The following is a 23,065-nucleotide window of genomic DNA, read 5'->3' as shown; positions in this document are numbered from 1 at the left end:
ATTTGCCGTACCTTAGCGATGTAGAAAAGTGAAGCTTCTAAGTCAATGCAATCAAAAGATACGGCTGTTTATGTCGAGTATTTTGATACAAACTCGCTCATCAAGACTAATAGGTTATTTCTCACTGGTCTAGAATCATGAAATTTGGTAAGAAGAAAGGTTTCACACTACAAATAAAGGGAAAAAATCCCAAATTTTTAATTACATCAGACTATAATTTTTTTTGTTTATCCAACTGTCTGTCCATCCGTCCGTTAATACGCCTCTTTCTCAGCAAGTAAAATCATAAAGTTTAAATTTGTCACATACAATACTTTTTAGTCGCTTGGTGGTGAAATAAATTAAGCTTCTATGCCCATTTATAATGTCACATAATTTCACATTCGCAAACTCATACATTAAGACCTATAGGGTATCTCCCCCTCACGAAGAGTCATGAAATTTGGTAAGAAGAAAGGTTTCACAATACAAGTGAAGGAAAGGAATCATGAAATTTTTAATATGTAATTACACCACACGAAGGAAATATTTCTTTTGTCATTTGTTATCCGACCTCAAAATCTTAGGAACGCCGGGACCGATATCTTGTCATTATCAACGTCGAGAACAGACAAAAATCGTAGAGATCCTCGATTCCTGGAATGGCTCAACTGTCTATACACATAATTAAGTTTGCACGGAATCCAGAGTGCGCAAGTTCTACTCGCATTTGGCCAGTTTTTAGATTTTTCCATTGCCTGGCAGGGTTCACTGTTTGAAACATTGGTCTACTGTAGAGGAACTTGTCAGCCAGATCACAACAGGGTAAAGGGTGTCCCAATTCTCTCGGTATCAGGATTTTTGTGGGCTGCTCCTGATGCTAAGGACAATCGATGCAGCCCGTTGGGACTATATGTTGCACACGGGGAGTAACTTTGGAGGCCGGGGCTGGCTGATTAGGGATGACGGTAGCCGCTGCAACAAGTTTTCGGTTATATCGTTGTTTTTTTGTTTTTTTTTTTTTTTACAACTCCAGTTGAACTGAGCTGTTAAAACCGCTCAAAATAACCGGTTTCTGAAACAAAAGTGATTTTTTTATTCGTATTATTTTCTGTAATAAACGTAGAAATCGAACAAAGATTGAACAATTTTGACTCTCTCAGTTGCACGATACGTAGTATCGAAATATTAAATTAAATAGGTAAACAAAAGAAAATTAGTCCATCCAACGTTCGCTGCTTTTCTCGAAAAAGTGATAAACGGTTGGTTAAAAAATCACCAGTATTGTCCTACGGATCGTAATTTTTTGAAACTCTACTCAAAAATCGTGTTGTAACCGGAGGTTATCACCATTTGGACTTTACGAATACTCACTGGTAAAGGGCGAAAACTGAGGTTGAAGGACTCTATTTTCCTGGTTTTTCGTCCGTTTCAAGAGCTAAAAGAAGACAGAGACAGTTTGTCTAGACAGAGGCTTCAGAGCAGCTGCATTATGTTTTTGCTGTAAACTATTAATGAACTGTAAAGTTTTAAGTTTTCTCCTTGCCCGCCGCTGAGCCGAGCAGTTTTAGGCGCTTCAGTCCGGAACCGTGCTGCTGCTACAGTCGCAGGTTCGAATCCTGCCTAGGGCATGGATGTGTGTGATGTCCTCAGGTTAGTTAGGTTTAATTAGTTCTAAGTCTAGCGGACTGATGACCTCAGATTTTAAGTCCCATAATGCTTAGAGCCATTTGAACCATTTTTTCTCCTTATCTTATGTCTCACGTTTGTTGTGCCTCCTCCCGTTTTTAATCTTGTGAAGCAAATGGAGCGTTGCACTTGAGTTGATACAGCACTTCGTAAGATACTGCTAGACTAAGGATGGTACCATTCTGTAATTCAACTGTTGTCCGACAACAACAATGAGGAGCTACCATAAAGAACAGATGGGGCAAGTCTTGCTCACAGCAAGTACAGGCGCACCATCTAATAGGTCACGCCACATACTAACAGGTACATTATTGTCTCGACTGTGCTGTACAAGTTCTTATGACATATGTTTGTTGCTCGTTTCTCTCGGCATTGTTATTAAAATAGCACTGATCGCATTCTCCACTTTCTATTATAGCGCACTATTTCAAAGAAATGCGAATTTTACGAAAAAAATTACCCTATCCTTAAAAAGGTTTATTTAAAAACGAAAAATTTTAGCGGTGCTGCTATGACTGACGTTTTTTACCTTGTTATTAGTAAAAATGGTTCAAATGACTCTGAGCACTATGGGATTTCTGAGGTCAGCAGTCCCCTAGAACTTAGAACTATTTAAATCCAGCCGGTGTGGCCGTGCGGTTCTAGGCGCTTCAGTCTGGAACCGCGTGACCGCTACGGTCGCAGGTTCGAATCCTGCCTCGGGCATTGATGTGTGTGATGTCCTTAGGTTGGTTAGGTTTAAGTAGTTCTAAGTTCTAGGGGACTGATGACCACAGATGTTAAGTCCCATAGTGCTCAGAACCATTTGAACCATGTATGGAAATGAAACATGGACGATAAATAGTTTGGACAAGAAGAGAATAGAAGCTTTCGAAATATGGTGCTAACCAGTCGGTTCTTCCCATCTCTATGCAATGGATCGCGAGCGTCGCCGCCTGGAGATTTGTGAAACACATAGACACTATTGGGATAAACAGGAAACTGTAACACGGCCAGAGCACTATGGGACTTAACTTCTGAGGTCATCAGTCCCCTAGAACTTAGAACTACTTAAACCTAACTAACCTAAGGACATCACACACATCCATGCCCGAGGCAGGATTCGAACCTGCGACCGTAGCGGTCGCGCAGTTTCCAGACTATAGCGCCTAGAACCGCTCGGCCACCTCGGCCGGCTACCATCAAAAAATACGGAGAATAATTTTATTAGAAATAAAGTAACAAGTTTACGTGGAAGTTGATTTAGTCTCCTCCGAAGTACTTGGCTACTAGTGCACGTTGAATCCATGGCTGAAATCTTTTCTGGAAGGCTACTACTAAAAAAGGGCGCTCAGAGGCTCTGTGATGGCCCTCTCAATGTCAAGAATGGTGTCAAAATGTTTTCCTTGAAGCGCGATTTTAATTTTTGGTAGAGCCAAGTGCTATATTTGCTAAGTGAGGTGGATGTGAACAGACAGGAAGAACTTTCTAGGTCAAAAACTCGCGAATCAAAAGCGAGGTGTGGCAATGTGCACTGTCATGATGAAGAAGGAAGCCATTGGCCCGATGTCTGGTCTCTCTCTTCGTACATTGTTTCACATACGCTGCAGTATGCCCTTGTAAAATTCAGTGTTTACAGCTGTTCGTTCCCCTTGCAACAAACTCCGATCGCACTATGCCCTCAATACAGAAAAAAACCATGAGCATGACTTCGATATTCGACTTGTACTGACGTGGTTTCTTCGGGAGAAGAGATTCTCTGCTTTTCCCTTGGGAACTATGAATTTTCGTCTGGAGGCCATAACATAGACCCCAAGTTTCATTTCTGGTTATAATTTGGGATAAGAAGTCCGGATCTGAATGAAGACGATCCTGCAACTGCATGCAAAAAAATGGTTCAAATGGCTCTGAGCACTATGGGACTCAACATCTTAGGTCATAAGTCCCCTAGAACTTAGAACTACTTAAACCTAACTAACCTAAGGACATCACACACACCCATGCCCGAGGCAGGATTCGAACCTGCGACCGTAGCAGTCCCGCGGTTCCGGACTGCAGCGCCAGAACCGCGCGGCCACCGCGGCCGGCAACTGCATGCAAACTGACATGAGATTTTCTCTCTGTTCATCACTCAAACGTCTGGGAACAAAATTGCACTCTCTTGTCTCATTTGCAAATTATCGGTTACAATGCTTTGCACGGAACCCTACGAGTTGCTAAGAAATGGAAATGGCTCTGAGCACTATGGGACTTAACATCTATGGTCATCAATCCCCTAGAACTTAGAACTACTTAAACCTAACTAACCTAAGGACATCACACAACACCCAGTCATCACGAGGCAGAGGAATTCCCTGACCCCGCCGGGAATCGAACCCGGTAACCCGGGCGTGGCGAGTTGCTATGATCTTCAGTAAGCTCTCGAACAATTATTCGCGTGCTTGAACGAACAATTTCAGCCGCTCTTCTGTTTTTGAGGTTAATAGACGACCCCCGCACGTTGCTCGTCTGTTACCGACTCATTTCCGCTTTTACAACGTTCATACTACTTGTAAACAGTCTTCAGAGTTACAGCATTAACGCGACACACCAGCTTCAACATTTACTGAGTTTCTCTGAAACTTTTTTTACAACTTGAAACAGACTTGATGTTCACGCGTTGTTCGACATGAGGCGCGACAGACACGGTAAACACAACCTCACTCTATGGACGCTGACTGAGAAGTCAGAAATTGTTCCAACCCAACGCTGCCTGTCTCGACGGGTCGAGCTACCAGACTAATTGCATCAAAAGGCTGTAGCGTCAGTAATTGCTGCTAAATAATCAATTGCCTATATTTATTGATCACGCCTCGCATATTCAACGAATGCGTTTCCTCATTTATAAACATCGTTCCGCTATTAGTTCTATTTGTGATAAGAGAGTATTGCTGGCAATATATCTTAGGACAAAGATGGTACCAATAACCGAACTAGAAAGCCTGAAATAGTAGGATAGGAAAATTTGAATTATGGCTTGCTTCTCGACGAGAATGTGCTTTTATTCGTGAACATGCTACATTTTCTGACTCTACTATATTCTGAGATGTACGCCCAAGGGAAAACATACGTAATTCGATTTTGGTATTTTGTTCGTTACGTAACAAAGACCCTGTATCTAACTTAATTGTACGAGTGACTGGAAACCAAGAAATATAACATAGAAAACGTGCTCAGTAACTGGTGTGAGATCCGGCGTGAAAGTCACGCGTCTTCTATCCACGGACGGGCGCCTTAGTCTGTGACCTATACCTTAAAATAGCTCCACAAGAACGTTGACAGGAGTCCTCGGCGTCTCCAGCGGAAACTTGTCTCTTGTGTTGTTTCAGATAAAACGGTGCACAATGAGGTCGGCGTGTCACCTGTGTGTGGCGCGTCCCTGTTGATTAAAGACGGGAAGTAGGTTACGACAGGAGACAACTTACTAGACGCGAGTAACAAATATTCGCGTTAATGGCAGACAGTTCATTGCACATCCTAGGTAAATACCTGTTGTTAGTGATTATGAGTAGAGTTATCTAATGATATAATTATATGCAAGATGAATATAGGAAATCTTATTGCGATAGTATGAAAGAAAATAAAAAAGTTACTTCAAACTTTGGACGTTACACAAGAAAAGATGTTAGCCGAATTTGTCGAGAAGAACGGCATATTCATCTTTAACACATTCATCCTGAAGAGAAAAATAGGAAATGGGCTTGCAAAGAACAAAATTTAACCAAAGTGAATATTTTATCAAATAATAAAGAGGCTGTACAGGATTTGACAATCCTAAATCACTTTACACTTCCAGGTGATCACATATTCGTAAGACACAGCGTAAAAACAGATATACTGGTGAAAGAAACAAACTCATCATTAAAGCAGTCCGACATGTAGATTATAAGACATAGTTTACGAATAAGGAAGCGCGGAATGAATTATATGACACAGAATAACAATTTTACAGACATGAGCGGAAAGGACAATTATTTAACAAGGACACTTATCCAAATACCAAAATAATTCACAGGTACAAATGAAAGAAAACACAATCTGAAATGTAATTATGAAATAGAAGGTAACTGTTAAAGAGAAGGCAAAGGTTGAAACAAGCGTTAACATGTACGTGATAGACTATACCAAATTAAACAAAACTGTTAAGAACTATCTCTAAAATAATTTGATAAGTGAACAACTGAATACAAGGAAAGTATGAAGAAAACTGTCCAGAAATTTACGTTGGGTGACACCACATTTCATCAGTTAAGATGCAGAGTGATACAGAGAGATTTGCCCACATCTCGTGGTCGTGCGGTAGCGTTCTCGCTTCCCTCGCCAGGGTTCCCGGGTTCGATTCCCGGCGGGGTCAGGGATTTTCTCTGCCTCGTGATGGCTGGGTGTCGTGTGCTGTCCTTAGGTTAGTTAGGTTTAAGTAGTTCTAAGTTCTAGGGGACTTATGACCACAGCAGTTGAGTCCCATAGTGCTCAGAGCCGATACAGAGAGAAAACTGGCAATGTTTGTGCAGTTTCAGAGATGAGACAGGAACACAGGTAACTGTTAATCTAAACAGTAACATTCCAGAAATAATGGCATATGATGTGTATAAATTCATTTAGGTTATTCTTTCTTCTTCTTAGGCACTATGGCCCTTGGTGGACCTTGGCTTCCTCAACGACTTCTGTTCTCTGCATTTCTCTTCCATCCTCAGACCTCTATTTTGGTACAGTTAGCCAAGACATTGTCCAGCCATTTTGGTCTTGGTCTGCCCTTCCTTCTGGAGAAATAAAACCTGCCTTTCATTATTCATTTGGGAATTCTGTCGTCTGTCATTCTCTCCATCTGTATTACATTGAGGGACCGGGTACTGTTGCTGCGTGGGGGTAACAAAAATTCGATTTTAGATACTTCGCCTAGTTATTGAACAAATTTAAAATGCTATCATAACTCATTAATATGGATAATCTTACGTTAAAAGCTTAACACAACAAGACAAGTGTTACAGTCAGAAACTGTGTGTCTGTCTCGAGACAACGTAACTGTGGGCGCGAAATATGCGAACTTTATACTTCCAGTATATGAGAACTATTTAACACATTAATTCAACTATAATCAGACGTTTGAAGCTGTTTTATACATGGGAGCCCGTTACTTTAAAGAATCGGTGTTTACTAACCAGAGTATTCTCTTACAATTAATAAATTTTCCTGTATTACACTCGTGCATGAGCTGCTGTATTTCATGGTTGCAACGTATTCTCCAACCCTCTGCCTCTCTCACAGTCCCACAAATTTTTCGTAGGATTTTTCTTTCAAAAGCCCTAAGCCGTTCATATCGGCTTCTGGCATTGTCTACATTTCTGACACATATGTAACAGTTAGTCGTACAAGGGAATGGGGAAAGTAGACACCTGGCGGTGATACTCTTTCTATAGAAATGATAGAGGAACAGTAAGGCAAACGAAACTTGACATACTACTAACAGAATACTTCAGAGGAAGTCAGTCCCCAATATTAACAACAGAACGTAGTATTTTTTGCACTTCATGAGATGGCGACTGACAAGACACGAGCAATTATAAATCTGTCCGCTTCCTGTCCGTAATGTGAAAGATACGCCCTGAAACTAACACCACACACGTAGAATATACATGAACTTTTAATCAGAAACAGCAGGGACTCACGTGGAGTAAAAGGTAAACAAAAAAACGAACCACAGCATACACTGGAGTCGAAGATGCAATTAGATCTGGAGTGAAAATGAAATGAGGGAGGGCTGCACGTGTAGCCAGGTGAATGGATGATACATAGGCGAAGGAATTTTTTTGCTGGAGTAAAATCAGATTAAAACATCCTTGGCAGTGATATAATAGGAAGTGCTTAGTTAAAATTAGAAAACATGCGGGGACCCCACGGATCCATTCGCTGAAGACTTATCAGCTGCAGAAGTCTAGAGGAGGCCTTGTTCCGTTCGCTGCTGGTCATGAATTCGTGTTAGACGAGGGTAATCCCAAAAGTAGGGTGTCCTATTTTTTTATAATTATATAGACCTGTTTATTTCTGCAATGGCTTACATCATTTTACAGCTTGAACATTTAGCTCTTTTTCGACATAATCACCATTTCTGTCGATGCATTTTTGTAGACGCTGTGGCAGTTTTTGTATGCCCATGTCATACCAGCTCGCCGCCGTGCTATTCAGAGAGTTATCAACCTCTTCTTTCGTCTCGTCGTCGGAGCTGAATCGCTTTTCGCCCAAATATTCTTTTAACCTAGGGAACAGGTGATAGTCACTGGGCGCCAAGTCAGGACTATAGGGTGGGTGGGTGATTATGTTCCAATGAAACTGTTGCAGGAGAGCAATGGTTTGCCGAGCGATGTGTGGGCGAGCGTTGTCATGGAGAATGTGTACGCTCTTGCTCAACATTCCTCTCTGAATAGGAATTGCCCGTTTGAGTTTTTTGAGAGTCTCACAGTACCTGTCAGCGTCAATTGTGGTCCCAGTGGGCATAAAGTCGACCCACAATACCCCTTTCCGATTCCTAAAAACGGTTGTCATGACTTTACCGGCAGACTATTTGTTTGAATTTCCGCGGCTTTGGCGAAGAAGGATGCAGCCACTGGCGTAGTTGTTGCCTGGTCTCAGTGTAGAGCGGTATGCCCATGTTTCGTCACCCGTGACAATTGAGTCCAGAAAGTTGTCCTGTTCGGCTGCAAGGCGGTGAAGAAATGTGCGGGAAGCATCAATTCGTTGCCGCATGTGGTCCTCAGTCAGCATGCGTAGCACTCATCTTGCGCACACGTTCCGGTAGGTCAATGTTTCCGTTAAAATTCTGTGAGTGGTGCTTGGGAAAACCTCAGGAACCAACGTGCAGAGATCGTCCAGGTTGATCCGCCGATCTTCACGCATGCTTTGCTCAACCTTCAACACCGTCTCCTCAGAAATTGACGGTCTACTGCTCCTTTGTTCGTCGTGAGTTTCGGTCCGACCAGCTGCAAACTCTCTACACCACTTACGAACATTTTTGACATCCATGCACGACTCACCATACACTTCCGTCAATTAGCGATGGATTTCAATCGGCGCAGTGCCCTTTGCGTTCAAAAACCGAGTAACTGCGCGCAATTCGCACTCGGCGGTGACATCCAACGGGAGGTCCATTCTCAACGGCTGCCAAGCCAAGATTGAGCGCCTCAGCGCGGCGTACGCTTATTTACACACAGCGCGTGAAGCACTCTTCATAACAGTGTGACCAACTGCAACACAGAGTTCTGTACTTACAAAAAGTAGGAGATCTTACTTTTGGGATTACCCTCGTAGTTATGGGTCAGAAACCTGCTGGTCACACAACGCTAGAAACAGCGTTTCAAAACTTAGCAACTCTTGGCTGCAGAAGCAGTCATTTCATGAGGATATCTCATGTGAAGTAACAAATAAATAAATGCACATGGCACGAGCGTATGCCATTAAGAGGCATCTTGTCCGGATTTTTTGTGAGCGCTTTCATTTGAACCTGAATTAGATGTTTCCTTTTCAACAGTAAGTATCCTTCTACGTGCTAAGAGCTAAAACAAACGTCTTCCGACTCATTCAAAATATTTTGTACCTCACGCAACAAAGAGTGGAACCTGTCGTTCTAGGTAATAGAAATGATGTTTGAGAAATATTTGCTCTCTTCAGTTCCTACACGCACACTTCCTTCCTTTACCAAATTAAACATTCCTTTGTGTCTCAGGATGCGTTCTGTCAACCTATCCTATGTTATAGTCAAGTTATGCCACAAAGCGGTTTTCCCCGTGATTCAAATGGTTTACATCGTCTTTACTGCTTCTGTCGTCACTTATTTTGCTGTCCAACCAGCGAACCTCGTCTACTACGTACAGCGACTCATTTCTGACATTAATTCTCCCCGCATTACCTGCCTTATTTTGACTCCATTATCTTCGTTTTATTTTATAACCGCTTTTTGCGGTCTTTCTGCCCACTCTTCCCTTGTATTTACTAAACCCACATACGAGATGTCTGTCAGCGAGCTCTTATTCAATAAACCGGCCGATACTATTGTGCATTATTGTTAACGTGCAACTAACACTACCGAGTGAAACAAACCTGAGAGACAACCGAGCAGTACTGAAAGCAAACCTGAGAACGAAGTGTAAAGTAAACATTGCTGTTTGATTACAGCAAGAACCATAACCGAATGGGACGAGTTTGTTTCCAAACAATCACACTACGCTTACTGTCGACGTTTATACTGTTGTGCAGAGATTTTCAGTGTAGTACAAGTACAAAGATAAACGGGGCTAAGAAATCAAACGAATTACTCTGTTACCAGCCAAAGGAGATCAGCGGTCCCTTACACCAAAACACACAGAAATTATCCTTGAAAAATCTCGGAAATTTTGTCGGGGTGGCGTTCAATTTCACCATGTACACTACTTGATCAAAGGTATCCGGACACCTCGCTGAAAATGACTTAAAAGTACGTGGCGGCCTCTATCGGTAATGCTGGAATTCAATATGGCGTTGACCCACCCGGCCTTGATGACAGCTTCCACTCTCGCTGGCATACGTTCAATCAGGTGCTGGGAGGTTTCTTGGGGAATGGCAGCCCATTCTTCACGGAGTGCTGCACTGAGGAGAGGTATCGATGTCGGTCGGTGAGGCCTTGAAAGAAGTCGGCGTTCCAAAACATCCCAAAGGTGTTCTATAGGATTCAGGTCAGGACTAAGTGGAGGCCAGTTCATTAGGGGGATGTTATTGTCGTGTAACCACTCCGCCACAGGCCGTGAATTATGAACAAGTGCTCGATCGTGCTGAAAGATGCAATCGCCATCCCCGAATTGCTCTTCAACACTGGGAAGCAAAAAGGTGCTTAAACATCAATGTACGCCTGTCCTGTGATAGTGCCACGCAAAACAACAAGGGGTGTAAGCCCTCACCCCCATGAATAACACGACCATACCATAACACTACCGCCTCCGAATTTTGCTGTTAGTACTACACACGCTGGTAGATGACGTTCACTGTGCATTCGCCATACCCACACCCTGCCACATCCTGCCATCGGATCGCCACATTGTGTAGCGTGATTCGTCACTTCACACAACGTTTTTCCACTGTTCAGTCGTTCAATGTTTACGCTCCAAGCGAGGCGTAATTTGGCATTTACCGGTGTGATGTGTAGCTTATGAGCAGCCGCTCGACCATGAAATACAAGTTTTCGCACATCACGCCTAGCTGTCATAGTGGATCCTGATGCACTTTGGAATTCCTGTGTGATGATCTGGATAGATGTCTGCCTATTACACTTTACGACCCTCTTCAACTGTCGGCAGTCTCTGTCAATCAACAGACGAGGTCGGCCTGTATGCTTTTGTGCTGTTCGTGTCCCTTCACGTTTCCACTTCACTATCACATCGGAACCAGTGGACCTAGGGATGTTTAGGAGTGTGGAAATCTAGGGTACAGACGTATGACACAAGTGAAACCCAATCATCTGACCACTTTCGAAGTCCGTGAGTTCTGCGGAGTGCCCCATCCTGCTCTCTCACTACATCTAATTACTGAGGTCGGTGATATGGAGTACCGGGCAGTAGGTGGCAGCACAATGCACCTAATATGAAAAACGTATGTTTTTGTGGGTGTCCGAATACTTTTGATCACATAGTGCATATATAGGGTCTCATTTATCTTGACCACCCCAAATAACATTTTGTCCAGAAGCAAAGTAAAAAATATACACTCCTGGAAATGGAAAAAAGAACACATTGACACCGGTGTGTCAGACCCACCATACTTGCTCCGGACACTGCGAGAGGGCTGTACAAGCAATGATCACACGCACGGCACAGCGGACACACCAGGAACCGCGGTATTGGCCGTCGAATGGCGCTAGCTGCGCAGCATTTGTGCACCGCCGCCGTCAGTGTCAGCCAGTTTGCCGTGGCATACGGAGCGCCATCGCAGTCTTTAACACTGGTAGCATGCCGCGACAGCATAGACGTGAACCGTATGTGCAGTTGACGGACTTTGAGCGAGGGCGTATAGTGGGCATGCGGGAGGCCGGGTGGACGTACCGCCGAATTGCTCAACACGTGGGGCGTGAGGTCTCCACAGTACATCGATGTTGTCGACAGTGGTCGACGGAAGGTGCACGTGCCCGTCGACCTGGGACCGGACCGCAGCGACGCACGGATGCACGCCAAGACCGTAGGATCCTACGCAGTGCCGTAGGGGACCGCACCGCCACTTCCCAGCAAATTAGGGACACTGTTGCTCCTGGGGTATCGGCGAGGACCATTCGCAACCGTCTCCATGAAGCTGGGCTACGGTCCCGCACACCGTTAGGCCGTCTTCCGCTCACGCCCCAACATCGTGCAGCCCGCCTCCAGTGGTGTCGCGACAGGCGTGAATGGAGGGACGAATGGAGACGTGTCGTCTTCAGCGATGAGAGTTGCTTCTGCCTTGGGGCCAATGATGGTCGTATGCGTGTTTGGCGCCGTGCAGGTGAGCACCACAATCAGGACTGCATACGACCGAGGCACACACGGCCAACACCCGGCATCATGGTGTGGGGAGCGATCTCCTACACTGGCCGTACACCACTGGTGATCGTCGAGGAGACACTGAATAGTGCACGGTACATCCAAACCGTCATCGAACCCATCGTTCTACCATTCCTAGACCGGCAAGGGAACTTGCTGTTCCAACAGGACAATGCACGTCCGCATGTATCCCGTGCCACCCAATGTGCTCTAGAAGGTGTAAGTCAACTACCCTGGCCAGCAAGATCTCCGGATCTGTCCCCCATTGAGCATGTTTGGGACTGGATGAAGCGTCGTCTCGCGCGGTCTGCACGTCCAGCACGAACGCTGGTCCAACTGAGGCGCCAGGTGGAAATGGCATGGCAAGCCGTTCCACAGGACTACATCCAGCATCTCTACGATCGTCTCCATGGGAGAATAGCAGCCTGCATTGCTGCGAAAGATGGATATACACTGTACTAGTGCCGACATTGTGCATGCTCTGTTGCCTGTGTCTATGTGCCTGTGGTTCTGTCAGTGTGATCATGTGATGTATCTGACCCCAGGAATGTGTCAATAAAGTTTCCCCTTCCTGGGACAATGAATTCACGGTGTTCTTATTTCAATTTCCAGGAGTGTATTAAGCAAATATGGGAGCAGACACAATACGGACATTTGCTGACAGTGTTGTGATTCCTGGCCTGCAAATAGAGTCCACGCAGAATACCGTGGCTGGTTGATGCACAGAGGGCAGGGCACGCATGGAGAGAGCGGTAGTGGTGGGGGTTGTGGGCAGGCGCTGAGGGAGAAATACCGACCGCGGGAGGGGTAATGCCGCTCTAAACTGAAGTCTATGCTAACATTTTTCGTAAATATTAAGTGGGGCCCCTCCACGCTCACACTTGCATGATGGCCATTCAAAAACATGTCACCTCTGCTTTGGTTAGTACCTAAAAAGAATTCCGCAGAAAATGCAGCGATTTATTTTCGCCTGGTTTATTAAGCATTTGTTACTTTCAGAGAAACGTCATGAGTGGCGAAGTTTGACTGAAACCTACGCATTTCTCTGGTTGCCATGCTAAATTCTGCTTCTTTTGCCAAAACACACCAGAGTTCACACAGTCTCACCTCGCTAACATGTTGCACAGACACAACTGCAAGAGAAGTCCGAAACAGTGGTTTAGTAAGTGAGGATCTGAGGAAAACTTAGGTCAGTAGCTTATGAAAAAGTACATCCTCAGTACAAAATAAACGCGTGTTGTCTTCACTCATATTGCTCCAAAACTTATAGCATTTCTCGTTTCACCAGGTATCGAAGGTCCTTAAAAATTACACTTTTATCGATAAAGTCTGTGTTGGTGAAATAACACGGTAGATAATGAAGTTTTGAATAGTAACCGTATGGCAAAACACTCTCCCCTTGTGTGCTATCATTTGCCAAAATGTCATTTCGAGACCTCAAACCGTTTACGAAATATTCTCGGATATTTCACTCTGGCTTCATCTCTGGTGCTGCGCGATCGCAAATGAGTGTGCTACGTCACATCACAAAAATTCGATATGTTACTTAAATTTCATATGCAGCAACATATTATGTAATATGCACCAAACGCAAAACCATAGCGACCTCTATTTTTCATTGCAAACTTTTTCGAATTTCTCACGTCTCTTACTTCCACGTAAATATCACAATAACTATGACCATTAACGAAATGATGGGCATATTATCATGAACCTGACATATATAGAGCTCTAAGTAAAGCAAAAACTTTTTTTTTACCGAATAGTTTCTGTAAAATCGTTTGAGAAGATTGCAGGACGCTCGCCTCAATTGTGTCATAGCCGAAACTTGAGCAAACACTGACGGCCTCCACTTCCGAACAAACGAATGAACTCGCCTACCGCTTTGGACGAAAATTTGTTACTGCGTGTCGGTTACCGTATCCTCCGCGGACTGTTTTTCCCTATGTGTTGATCTCTGCAATGTGAAGAAAATGTGGCTGGTGGTGAATGAGAATAAAACCAAATATCTCGTTGTAGCACGACGTCAAGCTCTCCTTTTTTCCATTCTTGTTGAGAGGTATACCTTTGAACGTGTTCATGAATTCGAGTACCTGGCTTCCCTATTAAGTAATAAAAGTGAAATGACGACAGAAATGCATCCACCAATAATAAACGCCAATCGCATACAGTTTAGTCTGAACAATTTATTCATGTCATGACTGATATCACAGAAGAATAAGATCCAGCTGCGTGTGACACAGGTGCGGACGGTACTCTTATATGCTTGTAAAACCTGGACGACATTAGCAACAACTCAAGAAGCAATCTGTGCCTTCGAGAGGAAGCTTCTTCGAAGGATCCATGGACTTGTCTACGATATCATGGAATCAGTGAAAGGTTTGGGAACAAAGAACGAAAGAAGACCGGTACCAGCGGTTTGGAAAGCCACCAACTTTTTGAGTACGGAAAAGCAAGGGAAACACACACATATCATGCCTTTGCTGTATACGACATATCGCTGAAGTACTACAGTACTGTACTACTCATATCATTATTACAAATCAGAAAATATTGTTGCAATTACTTTTCTGCTAACTTACATTCTCCGTAGGTACGTAGCATTTCTACTTTCTCTTCGTTGATGAGCACCAACGAAGCGAAAATAGAAATGCTACGTACCTACGTAGAATGTAAGTTGGCAGAACAATATTTTCGGATTTGTAATAATGGTACCGGTATGTAATAGTGGTTTTGTAGTGGGGACGGCGGTTATTGCTGGAACAACCGGTTTTCGGTTGCATCGTTTTTTTCGTGTTCAATTTTATGTGACTGTTAAAACAGCTCAAAATAACGGGTGTCTGGAATAACGAATTTTCGGTTTTTTATTTCTATTATTTCCGGCAACAAACAAAGCCGTCGCACAAGACTGAAAGATACTGCTACTCCTTCAGGCTTTTCATTACATGTTCCGATATACATACAGTACTGCTACACCACGAAGATGACGTGCTACAGACGCGAAATTTAACCGACAGGAAGAAGATGCTGTGACATGCAAATCATTAGCTTTTCAGAGCATTCACACAAGGTTGACGCCAGTGGCGACATCTACAACGTGCTGACATGAGGAAAGTTTCCAACCGACTTGTCATACACAAACAGCAGTTGCCCGGCGTTGCCTGGTGAAACGGTGTTGTGATGCTTCGTGTAAGGAGGAGAAATGCGTACCATCACGTTTCCGACTTTGATAAAGGTCGGATTGTAGCCTATTGCGATTGCGGTTTATCGTATCGCGACATTGCTGGTCGCGTTGGTCGAGATCCAATGACTGTTAGCAGAATATGGAATCGATGGGTTTAGGAGGGTAATACGGAACTCCGTGTTGGATCCCAACTGCCTCGTATCACTAGCTGTCGAGATGACAGGCATCTTATCCGCATGGCTGTAACGGATCGTGCAGCCACGTCTCGATCCGTGAGTCAACAGATGGGGACGTTTGCAAGACAACAACTATCTGCACAAACCGTTCGAAGACATCTGCAGCAGCTTGGACTATCAGCTCGGAGACCATGGCTGCGGTTACCCTTGACGCTGCATCACAGGCAGGAGCGCTTGCGATGGTGTACTCAACGATGAACCTGGGTGCACCAATGGCAAAGCGTCATTTTTTCGGATGAATCCAGGTTCTATTTACAGCATCATGATGTTCGCATCCTTGTTTGGCGACATCGCGATGAACGCACATTGGAAGCATGTATTCGTCATCGCCATACTGGCGTATCAACCGGCGTGATGGTATGGGGTGCCAATGGTTACACGTCTCGGTCACCTCTTGTTCGCACTGACGGCACTTTGAACAGTGGACGTTACATTTCAGATGTCTTACGACACGTGGCTCTACCCTTCATTCGATCCCTGCGAAACCCTACATTTCAGCAGGATAATGCACCGCATGTTGCAGGTCCTGTACGGGCATTTCTGGATACAGAAAATGTTCGATTGCTGCCCTGGCCAACACATTCTCCAGATCTCTCACCAACTGAAAACGCCTGGTCAATGGTGACCGAGCAACTGGCTCGTCACAATACGCCAGTCACAACTCTTGATGAACTGTGGTATCGTGTTGAAGCTGCATGGGTACCTGTACACGCCATCCAAGCTCTGTTTGACTCAATGCTCAGGCGTATCAAGGCCGTTATTACGGCCAGAGGTGGTTGTTCTGGGTTCTGATTCCTCAGGATCTATGCACCCAAATTGCGTGAAAATGTAATCACATGTCAGTTCTAGTGTAATTTATTTGTCCAATGAATACCCGTTTATCATATGCATTTCTTCTTGGTGTAGCACTTTTAATGGCCTGTAGCGTAGAATCAAAATATCGTATAAAATATGGAAATGAAAGAAAACAGTCCGTCCATCGCTCACTGCTAGCCTCAAAAAGTAATGAAGGCTTGAATACTACAAAAATTCACCTTATTCTCCTACTGATAGCAAAATTTTTTATATCTTTACTCAAAAATCATGTTATAATCGAGGATGGACCCACTATGGGAGCATAACGAATAATCAGTGCTGAAGGATAAAAACTGAGGTTGGAGAATATTTTTCGTGTTCAGTTGTCCGTTCGTAAGGGCTACAAGCAGATAAAGGCATGTTATGTAGACACAGGCAGCAGCCACGCTGGATATCCGTGCGGTCTCAGGCGTCTTGTCACGGTTCGTGCGGCTCCCCCCGTCGGAGGTTCGAGTCCTCCCTTGGGCATAGGTGTGTGTGTTATCCTTAGTGTAAGTTAGGTTAAGTAGTGTGTAAGCCTGGGGTCCGATGACCTCAGCCGTTTGGTCCCATAGAACTCACCACGAATTCACACAGGCAGCAGAGCGGCTAATTTCTATTTTTATCGTAAACTATGAATAAGCTGGTGAGTTTTTAATTTATTACTGTTACTATAACTTCCTTTCTTTTTTATTATTTCTTAGAAATGACAGTTAAATGACAAAATCTTGTGAAAAATTTGTAGCGTTCTATTTCTTTAAATATTCCGAATGAAAAACACGTTCTAGTCAAATATATATCCTTTCCTTTTAAGGGGAATTTGAATGCAATTAATTTTTTACTGACAAAACAAAGGCAGCTCTTTCAGAAAATTCATATGAACAATTTAGTTGTATGCAAAACATGACATCTACCAGGAATAATTACATGACAATAGTTAAAATTTCTATAATGAATTAATCAATTGGCCAATATTTATTGTCCACTTGTTGGTAGATACGCTTTCTAGAATGAGTTCATCTGTAAGCTGACTCGTTTCATCAGAAATTATACCATTCAAAGACGATACCAATATTCCAGAAGTCACAGAACTTCCTACAAAACACGTTTTTAAAAAAGGTTTAATCTGAAAATCAAAAATTTTAGCTCCACTGGTATGGAAAATTGATACCCGGTTATTAGTAAAAAAACGAAAATACCTATTATAACAGATACCAAAGAAATACCGAAAAGTACCGGTTATTCAGAACTAAAATATTGGTATCGGCTTTAACCGGTCGGTTTTTCCCATTCCTACCTTCAAACGAAGACCGTGGAGTAAATGACTGACGTGTAACACGTTTTTGAAGAAAAAAAAAAAAAAGAAAAAGATGTGGAGAAGAGGAAGCGGCTTGACGAAGAACAAATAAAGTGTAATAATTAAACAACGGCGTTCTGCTTTTCGTAACGTACGAAGTTATAAGAAAGGCAACGATGCTGGTTTACGTCTAAAGAACATTTGCTTGACACATTCTTTTTTTTATTTCGCTTCTGGACAAAAAGTTATTGGAGGTGGTCACGATAAATGGTTCACTGTATATACCGTTACTGCAGACAGACTGCAACTGAACTAAACTATATGGACCTCTTAACGTGGCTTGAGGGACATTTTCATTTTGGTCGTGGCAGTCGACGCCTTGAATCTGGTTACAACTTCGCAGTTACTTCTCTTGCCCGCAACACGAATGTTCGCAGTGGCTACAATCCAAGAATCGTAGCGTAGTTGTATGAGGATGTCTGCCCGTAGTTACCTACTGGTATCAACCTGTGACCGGCCATGTCAGTCATCTCTGGGGTTCGCCCACCCGCGCGCTGCCGCCACCCACGCAGCGGTCAAAAAATCGATTCGCCGGGAGCTTGCCCTAGTCCGCCAGAGCGCTGCGCGCCTGCCGCCTGTTGTTTATGGGACTGCGAGAGAGTGCCGAATGACTACGTGTCGCCTCCTACAGTAAGTGTGCTTCAATCTGACACCACTCACAGTGAATGCCCTAGTCCACATACTTGTATATACCGACCAAATGCTGTACCCACGTGCGTATCGTGTGCGGTGAACGACGTAACGGCTTCTCAGTGTACTTCGTTCCACAACAAGAACCACGCCGCTACCCGTCTACGTGCTCATCACCTGATCGACATTCACTGCCTGCTCCTGTGCGCTAAAAGCGACTTCGGAAACCCGGCCCGTTAACGCAGTCCTGCAGACAGCGGAATATAGTTTACAGTGTAGCGCGTAGTTATTTTTGTATTTTACAGTGTAGCGCATAGCTAGATTTGTCACCGGTCAATTGTTTCTGTGTTGTCTCTGCATTCTCCGAACTACTCGCGATACGTACGCGCGTCGACGACACAATATGAAAGTCGAGTTCTAAGGTCTGTGTTTTCTGAATGGGCCTTAGCAGCGCCTCCCCTTCCGCTCGAAGTTCGTGTGCGTGCGTGTGTGTGTATGTGTGTGTGTGTGTGTGAACGCCGTCGCGTATTCTCCCATTCATACAAATCCGTGGGAGAGCGGCCGGCGGTTTCCGCTGGCCGTATGCTGAATTCGTGCCAGATTGCGTGGGCAAGGACGGCTACGCAGCGAGTTGTTGCTGTCTTCGTCTTTGCTGTTCTGGCATCGCCTGGGCTTGTGCGAGGTGATAGTGTGTTGTTACGCAAGGTTTCTGTACTTCCATTCACCGCTACTCACCTTCTTTGAAGGAGTGTCCCCGTTCGTTGATAAGTGCGATGCATTCCATGACGGTAAGTTCTCGCTTAATGTGAAGTATATTGACTGTACTTCAGATTATTCTCGCTCCCTCTCATGCATAACTTATGCCCGTGAGTAAAAAAAGAAAAACAAAAAACAAGAAGAAAGACGAAATACGACTCAGTTATACCTGTTCTGCTGCGCTACGGCGTTTTTAGAGTGAAGTTGGTTTAAAATTTAAAATTCCTGCATAAAAATTACTTTCTTCTCGTAGACTGTCATGTTTTCGCTGTTTGAGTGTAATTACTCTAGCTATTTGGCACGATAGAATAAAATTTTGGCCTTGTAAATGAATTTATTTCTCGTCGTAAAAATTGGCTAAATACCAATGGACATTTATTTAGCTCGTGCGCATTGCATCCGCCGTACTATTTCTTAAGTCACTTAACATTTAAGATAAATGAGCTAAATACCAACAAATTTGTCTTTTCATGTCCTTGTAAGCTGTCTTTGATACGTGCGCAATAAGTTTTAACATACATTAAATGGAAACAAAAATAAATCACGGAGATACCTACGTATCAATCTGGACAAAGCGCGGACTTCCTTTTTAAACAGCTTCTTAAATGAATGAATCGATAATTATACCCTCTGTCGGTCACGAACACGCATTACTTGAGCTGTAGCATACGTCTGCACGAAGTGTTATGTACCCCTACTCCGCTGGAGAACGGGAAGTGAGGCATCCCGCCTTTTTGAAAGCGGCCACTTCTTATTGGTTGATTTTACACTCGAGCTACGGGCTACGGCGCTCATCCGGGGATGCTCTCAATCCTGCAGCAGACTTCAATATGGCGACATCGGGGAGGGCAGTGTGTGTTTATCTCCTGCAGGTTGTGCTTATTTTGCAGAGTTTAGAGATACCAGGTAATGCGATCAGCAGTGTTTACGTGTCTGCTTGTTATCTGGCAGCTGATGTAGATAAAACAGTACAAAAAACGTCACGCAACAGTGTCAGTCTCCTCCATTTCGTGAAAGTTACCATTGCAGCCGCAGCTTTAGTGCCTATGCGGCAAAATAAACAATGTTTGCCGTCATTCAAGAGTGGAGTCCGCCGGTGCTGTTGTGTTTCGTGCAACTGAATACAAATGGTTTTGTATCATATCTTGGATCTGTGTCAATTGTTTTCACATTTGATGCGTTGTCGTAGTGTAAGTGAACGCTGTGTTCAGAAACGGCCGAAGCTGTACTGATGTGTAGATGTTCAGCTACGCTTAGCGGATTTATCCAGTGTAAGTTTGCGATGTAGGACTGCTGTTATTGCTTTCTTCGGTTCACAATTCTTGCTTTTGTGTGTTGCTTATAAACTTTGGTGAAATACGTTGTTAGTAAACATGAAACAGATCAGCAGTGTAGTTACTCGTATTTTACAGGTTCTACGTATTGCATTAACTGACAATAGCTTTTCCACTGCTAAGATAGAACAGGTATTATTCGTCCTAACACTGCCATTCTTGCGTGCCCGCGTTCTCATTACTTTGAGAGATTAAAGCAGTAAAAATACGGTAGTACGAAATGAGTTAGGCTCATGTCTGTCGGTTACCAGTTTTGTAGAAAGCTACTTGTTTCTTCTCTGCACCCGCATTTGCAGCCTATATGTCTTCAAAGAGGTGTCAGTTTCTTTTACATTCTTTTGTAAGTATTACTTGCGAAACATGATAGAAGTGCGTGACTCGAAATCGCTCTCTCTCTCTCTCTCCTGGATAGGGATTAGAAACACTGTTTACAAAGCTTGCTGGTAGTTACGAAGCTAACCCGTGGGCGTAAAACTCATTCAGAATTTCATATCTTTAAATCTTTAATTTTCATGTGCTGTAATGTTAGTTATACTGCTTCTTTTATTTCTCCGTGTATTTCTCTTTTGGGATTAGCAAGCTCTTCATTCCAGTCAAGCAGCTGCAGTGTCAATAACAATGAAATTTACAAGTTCTGTGCATTAAAATGTTGTTGCCCTTAAAATCACAGAATATAATGCAGTAGTGTTCAGCAGAATTTCGGTTCTAAAATGTTTTGTGTAAGTAGGATGATCAGTCATCGGATATTGCTTTTTTGCTTAGAGGGTGTGATGTAATTAAAGCAAAACATTGACAGTTCTTTGCAAAAGCAAAAGTCTACAACACTCAATTTGGGAGTGAAAGAAACAGTTTGAGTGGTTTCAACCCTTTGTGATGAACAAAATAGACTGAGAGTGATAATTGATTAACACAATTTGAGTTTAGTTGTTTACATGTTATTTATGTTAATGTTGTGTGGGTGCCCATGTTTCTCTCTTGCTAGTGTGCTCCAACTTTCCTGTGTAATTACTGTAAATCCCACAATAGGACACAGTCTTTCGTAGTAGTAGTCACTTATTCTAATTCGCAGTTTTCATTTAGTTTATTACTTCTTCTTGTTTTATAGGTGAGTGCGCAGGGGGCCGGCCAGTTGTTTTGGCAGAAGATAATGTAGTCGCAATAGGAAGTGAGGGCGATGCACGTGGGGGAGGCGGGGACCTGCTGTTCAGGCAGCTAATGGCCTCCGCCCCAATCCCAGCATCAGTGCAGCACGACCACCAGCACTACCAGTATCGGTTTCTGGATGAAGACGGCACCGCCTTGCCTGTGGCAACTGTCACATCAGCTGCTGGTAAAGTATCCAAGAAAATTGATAATGTGCATTGCTTCTTTTTTGTTTCATAGCTGCAGCTAATTATCTCTTTACTGAATCTATCAAATATGTATACTTCTCCCTCCACTTTCAAACTCTGCGTACATTGAGTTTAGTAATGTCTCTTTGCCATCTCTTTTGTCTTCTACATTGCTGTTGAGTTCTGTGTGTGAAGTGTATAATGTCTGCACAGACTTTCACTTACTCCTCCCATTCTGATACCATACAAAATTGCCTATCATCTCTGCTTTTATGAATCTTCTTCCTGTAGATCTTAAGTTGAGTTTGGTGGACAAATGGGTCACATTTCTTTTTACGTGTTCTTCGTATTGTGAAGTGTTTTTCCACGTGGTGAATTTATGTTCAGATGTAACAAATGGAAATCTGTAACTTAAAAGAGCTATGGTTCTAGTATTTAATCGCAAGCCCTGTAATGTAGGCAATACGTTAATACTTGGTTAGCCTTTAATTGGTATTTGTAAAATCGTGGTGCTCAGCAGCTTCTAGTTAGAAGCTAAAGTGTACTCTAATTGTGGCTGTACTTCCATTTCGTAGCAAGCACAGACATAACAAGAGGAACTGCTACACCACAAGATGATTAGCCTATGTACTCAAGAGATTTGTGTGTCACGAGAAAGTGCCCATCTGTTTCATTTTGTGTTGAGTAATGTTAATTTGTTGTGTAAATGACCAATGAATTTGTGTTGTTACTTAGATGCACACTGTTGCTTTCGTTTCTTTGAATCCTGTATGTGTATCATCTTATTATAACAATAATTTACTGTAGGCCTTTAAGTTTTTAGCCTCAGACTTCAATTAGTCATGTAAGAAAATGACAAGGAGGATGGGCTGAAATAAAAATTTCATCGCCACACAGATTGTTTTTAATTCTGTATGGATGATTTTTTATTGCTATACTTTTCAACAAAACTTCTACTGAAACATATAACTTTTAAGATGCTGTTGATTAATTAATATCAAAGAAGCGTGCTGGGAATTTTTTGCCAGTGACAACCAGCTTGTTGATTTTTCACTGCTGTTTAGTTGTTTTTCGTATCTTGCAATGTTATAAAAGGAGGATTTATTTAGAATATTATAGTTGGCTTGTTTTTCCACAGTTTTGGAAATAAGTCATTGTCTTTTATTTATGCTTCCTAATTTTGTGATA

At 43.2% G+C, this 23,065-nt stretch overlaps 1 protein-coding gene across 1 annotated transcript in view; it reads left to right on the top strand.

Annotated features, from left to right (window-relative positions):
- Positions 1-23,065, top strand: part of LOC126101367 (tyrosine-protein phosphatase non-receptor type 7-like) — a 385,674-nt gene that overhangs the window by 334,696 nt on the left and 27,913 nt on the right. Inside the window, exon 3 of the mRNA XM_049912035.1 lies at positions 21,652-21,876. Coding sequence (XP_049767992.1) covers positions 21,652-21,876 — 225 coding nt within the window. The remainder of the gene's footprint in view (positions 1-21,651; positions 21,877-23,065) is intronic.

The sequence above is a fragment of the Schistocerca cancellata genome, chromosome 9, assembly GCF_023864275.1.
Source record: "Schistocerca cancellata isolate TAMUIC-IGC-003103 chromosome 9, iqSchCanc2.1, whole genome shotgun sequence".
In the NCBI taxonomy this organism is placed as follows: Eukaryota; Metazoa; Arthropoda; class Insecta; order Orthoptera; family Acrididae; genus Schistocerca; species Schistocerca cancellata.
The sequence above is the reverse complement of the archived record's forward strand: the minus strand, read 5'-3'. Positions and strand labels throughout refer to the sequence as shown.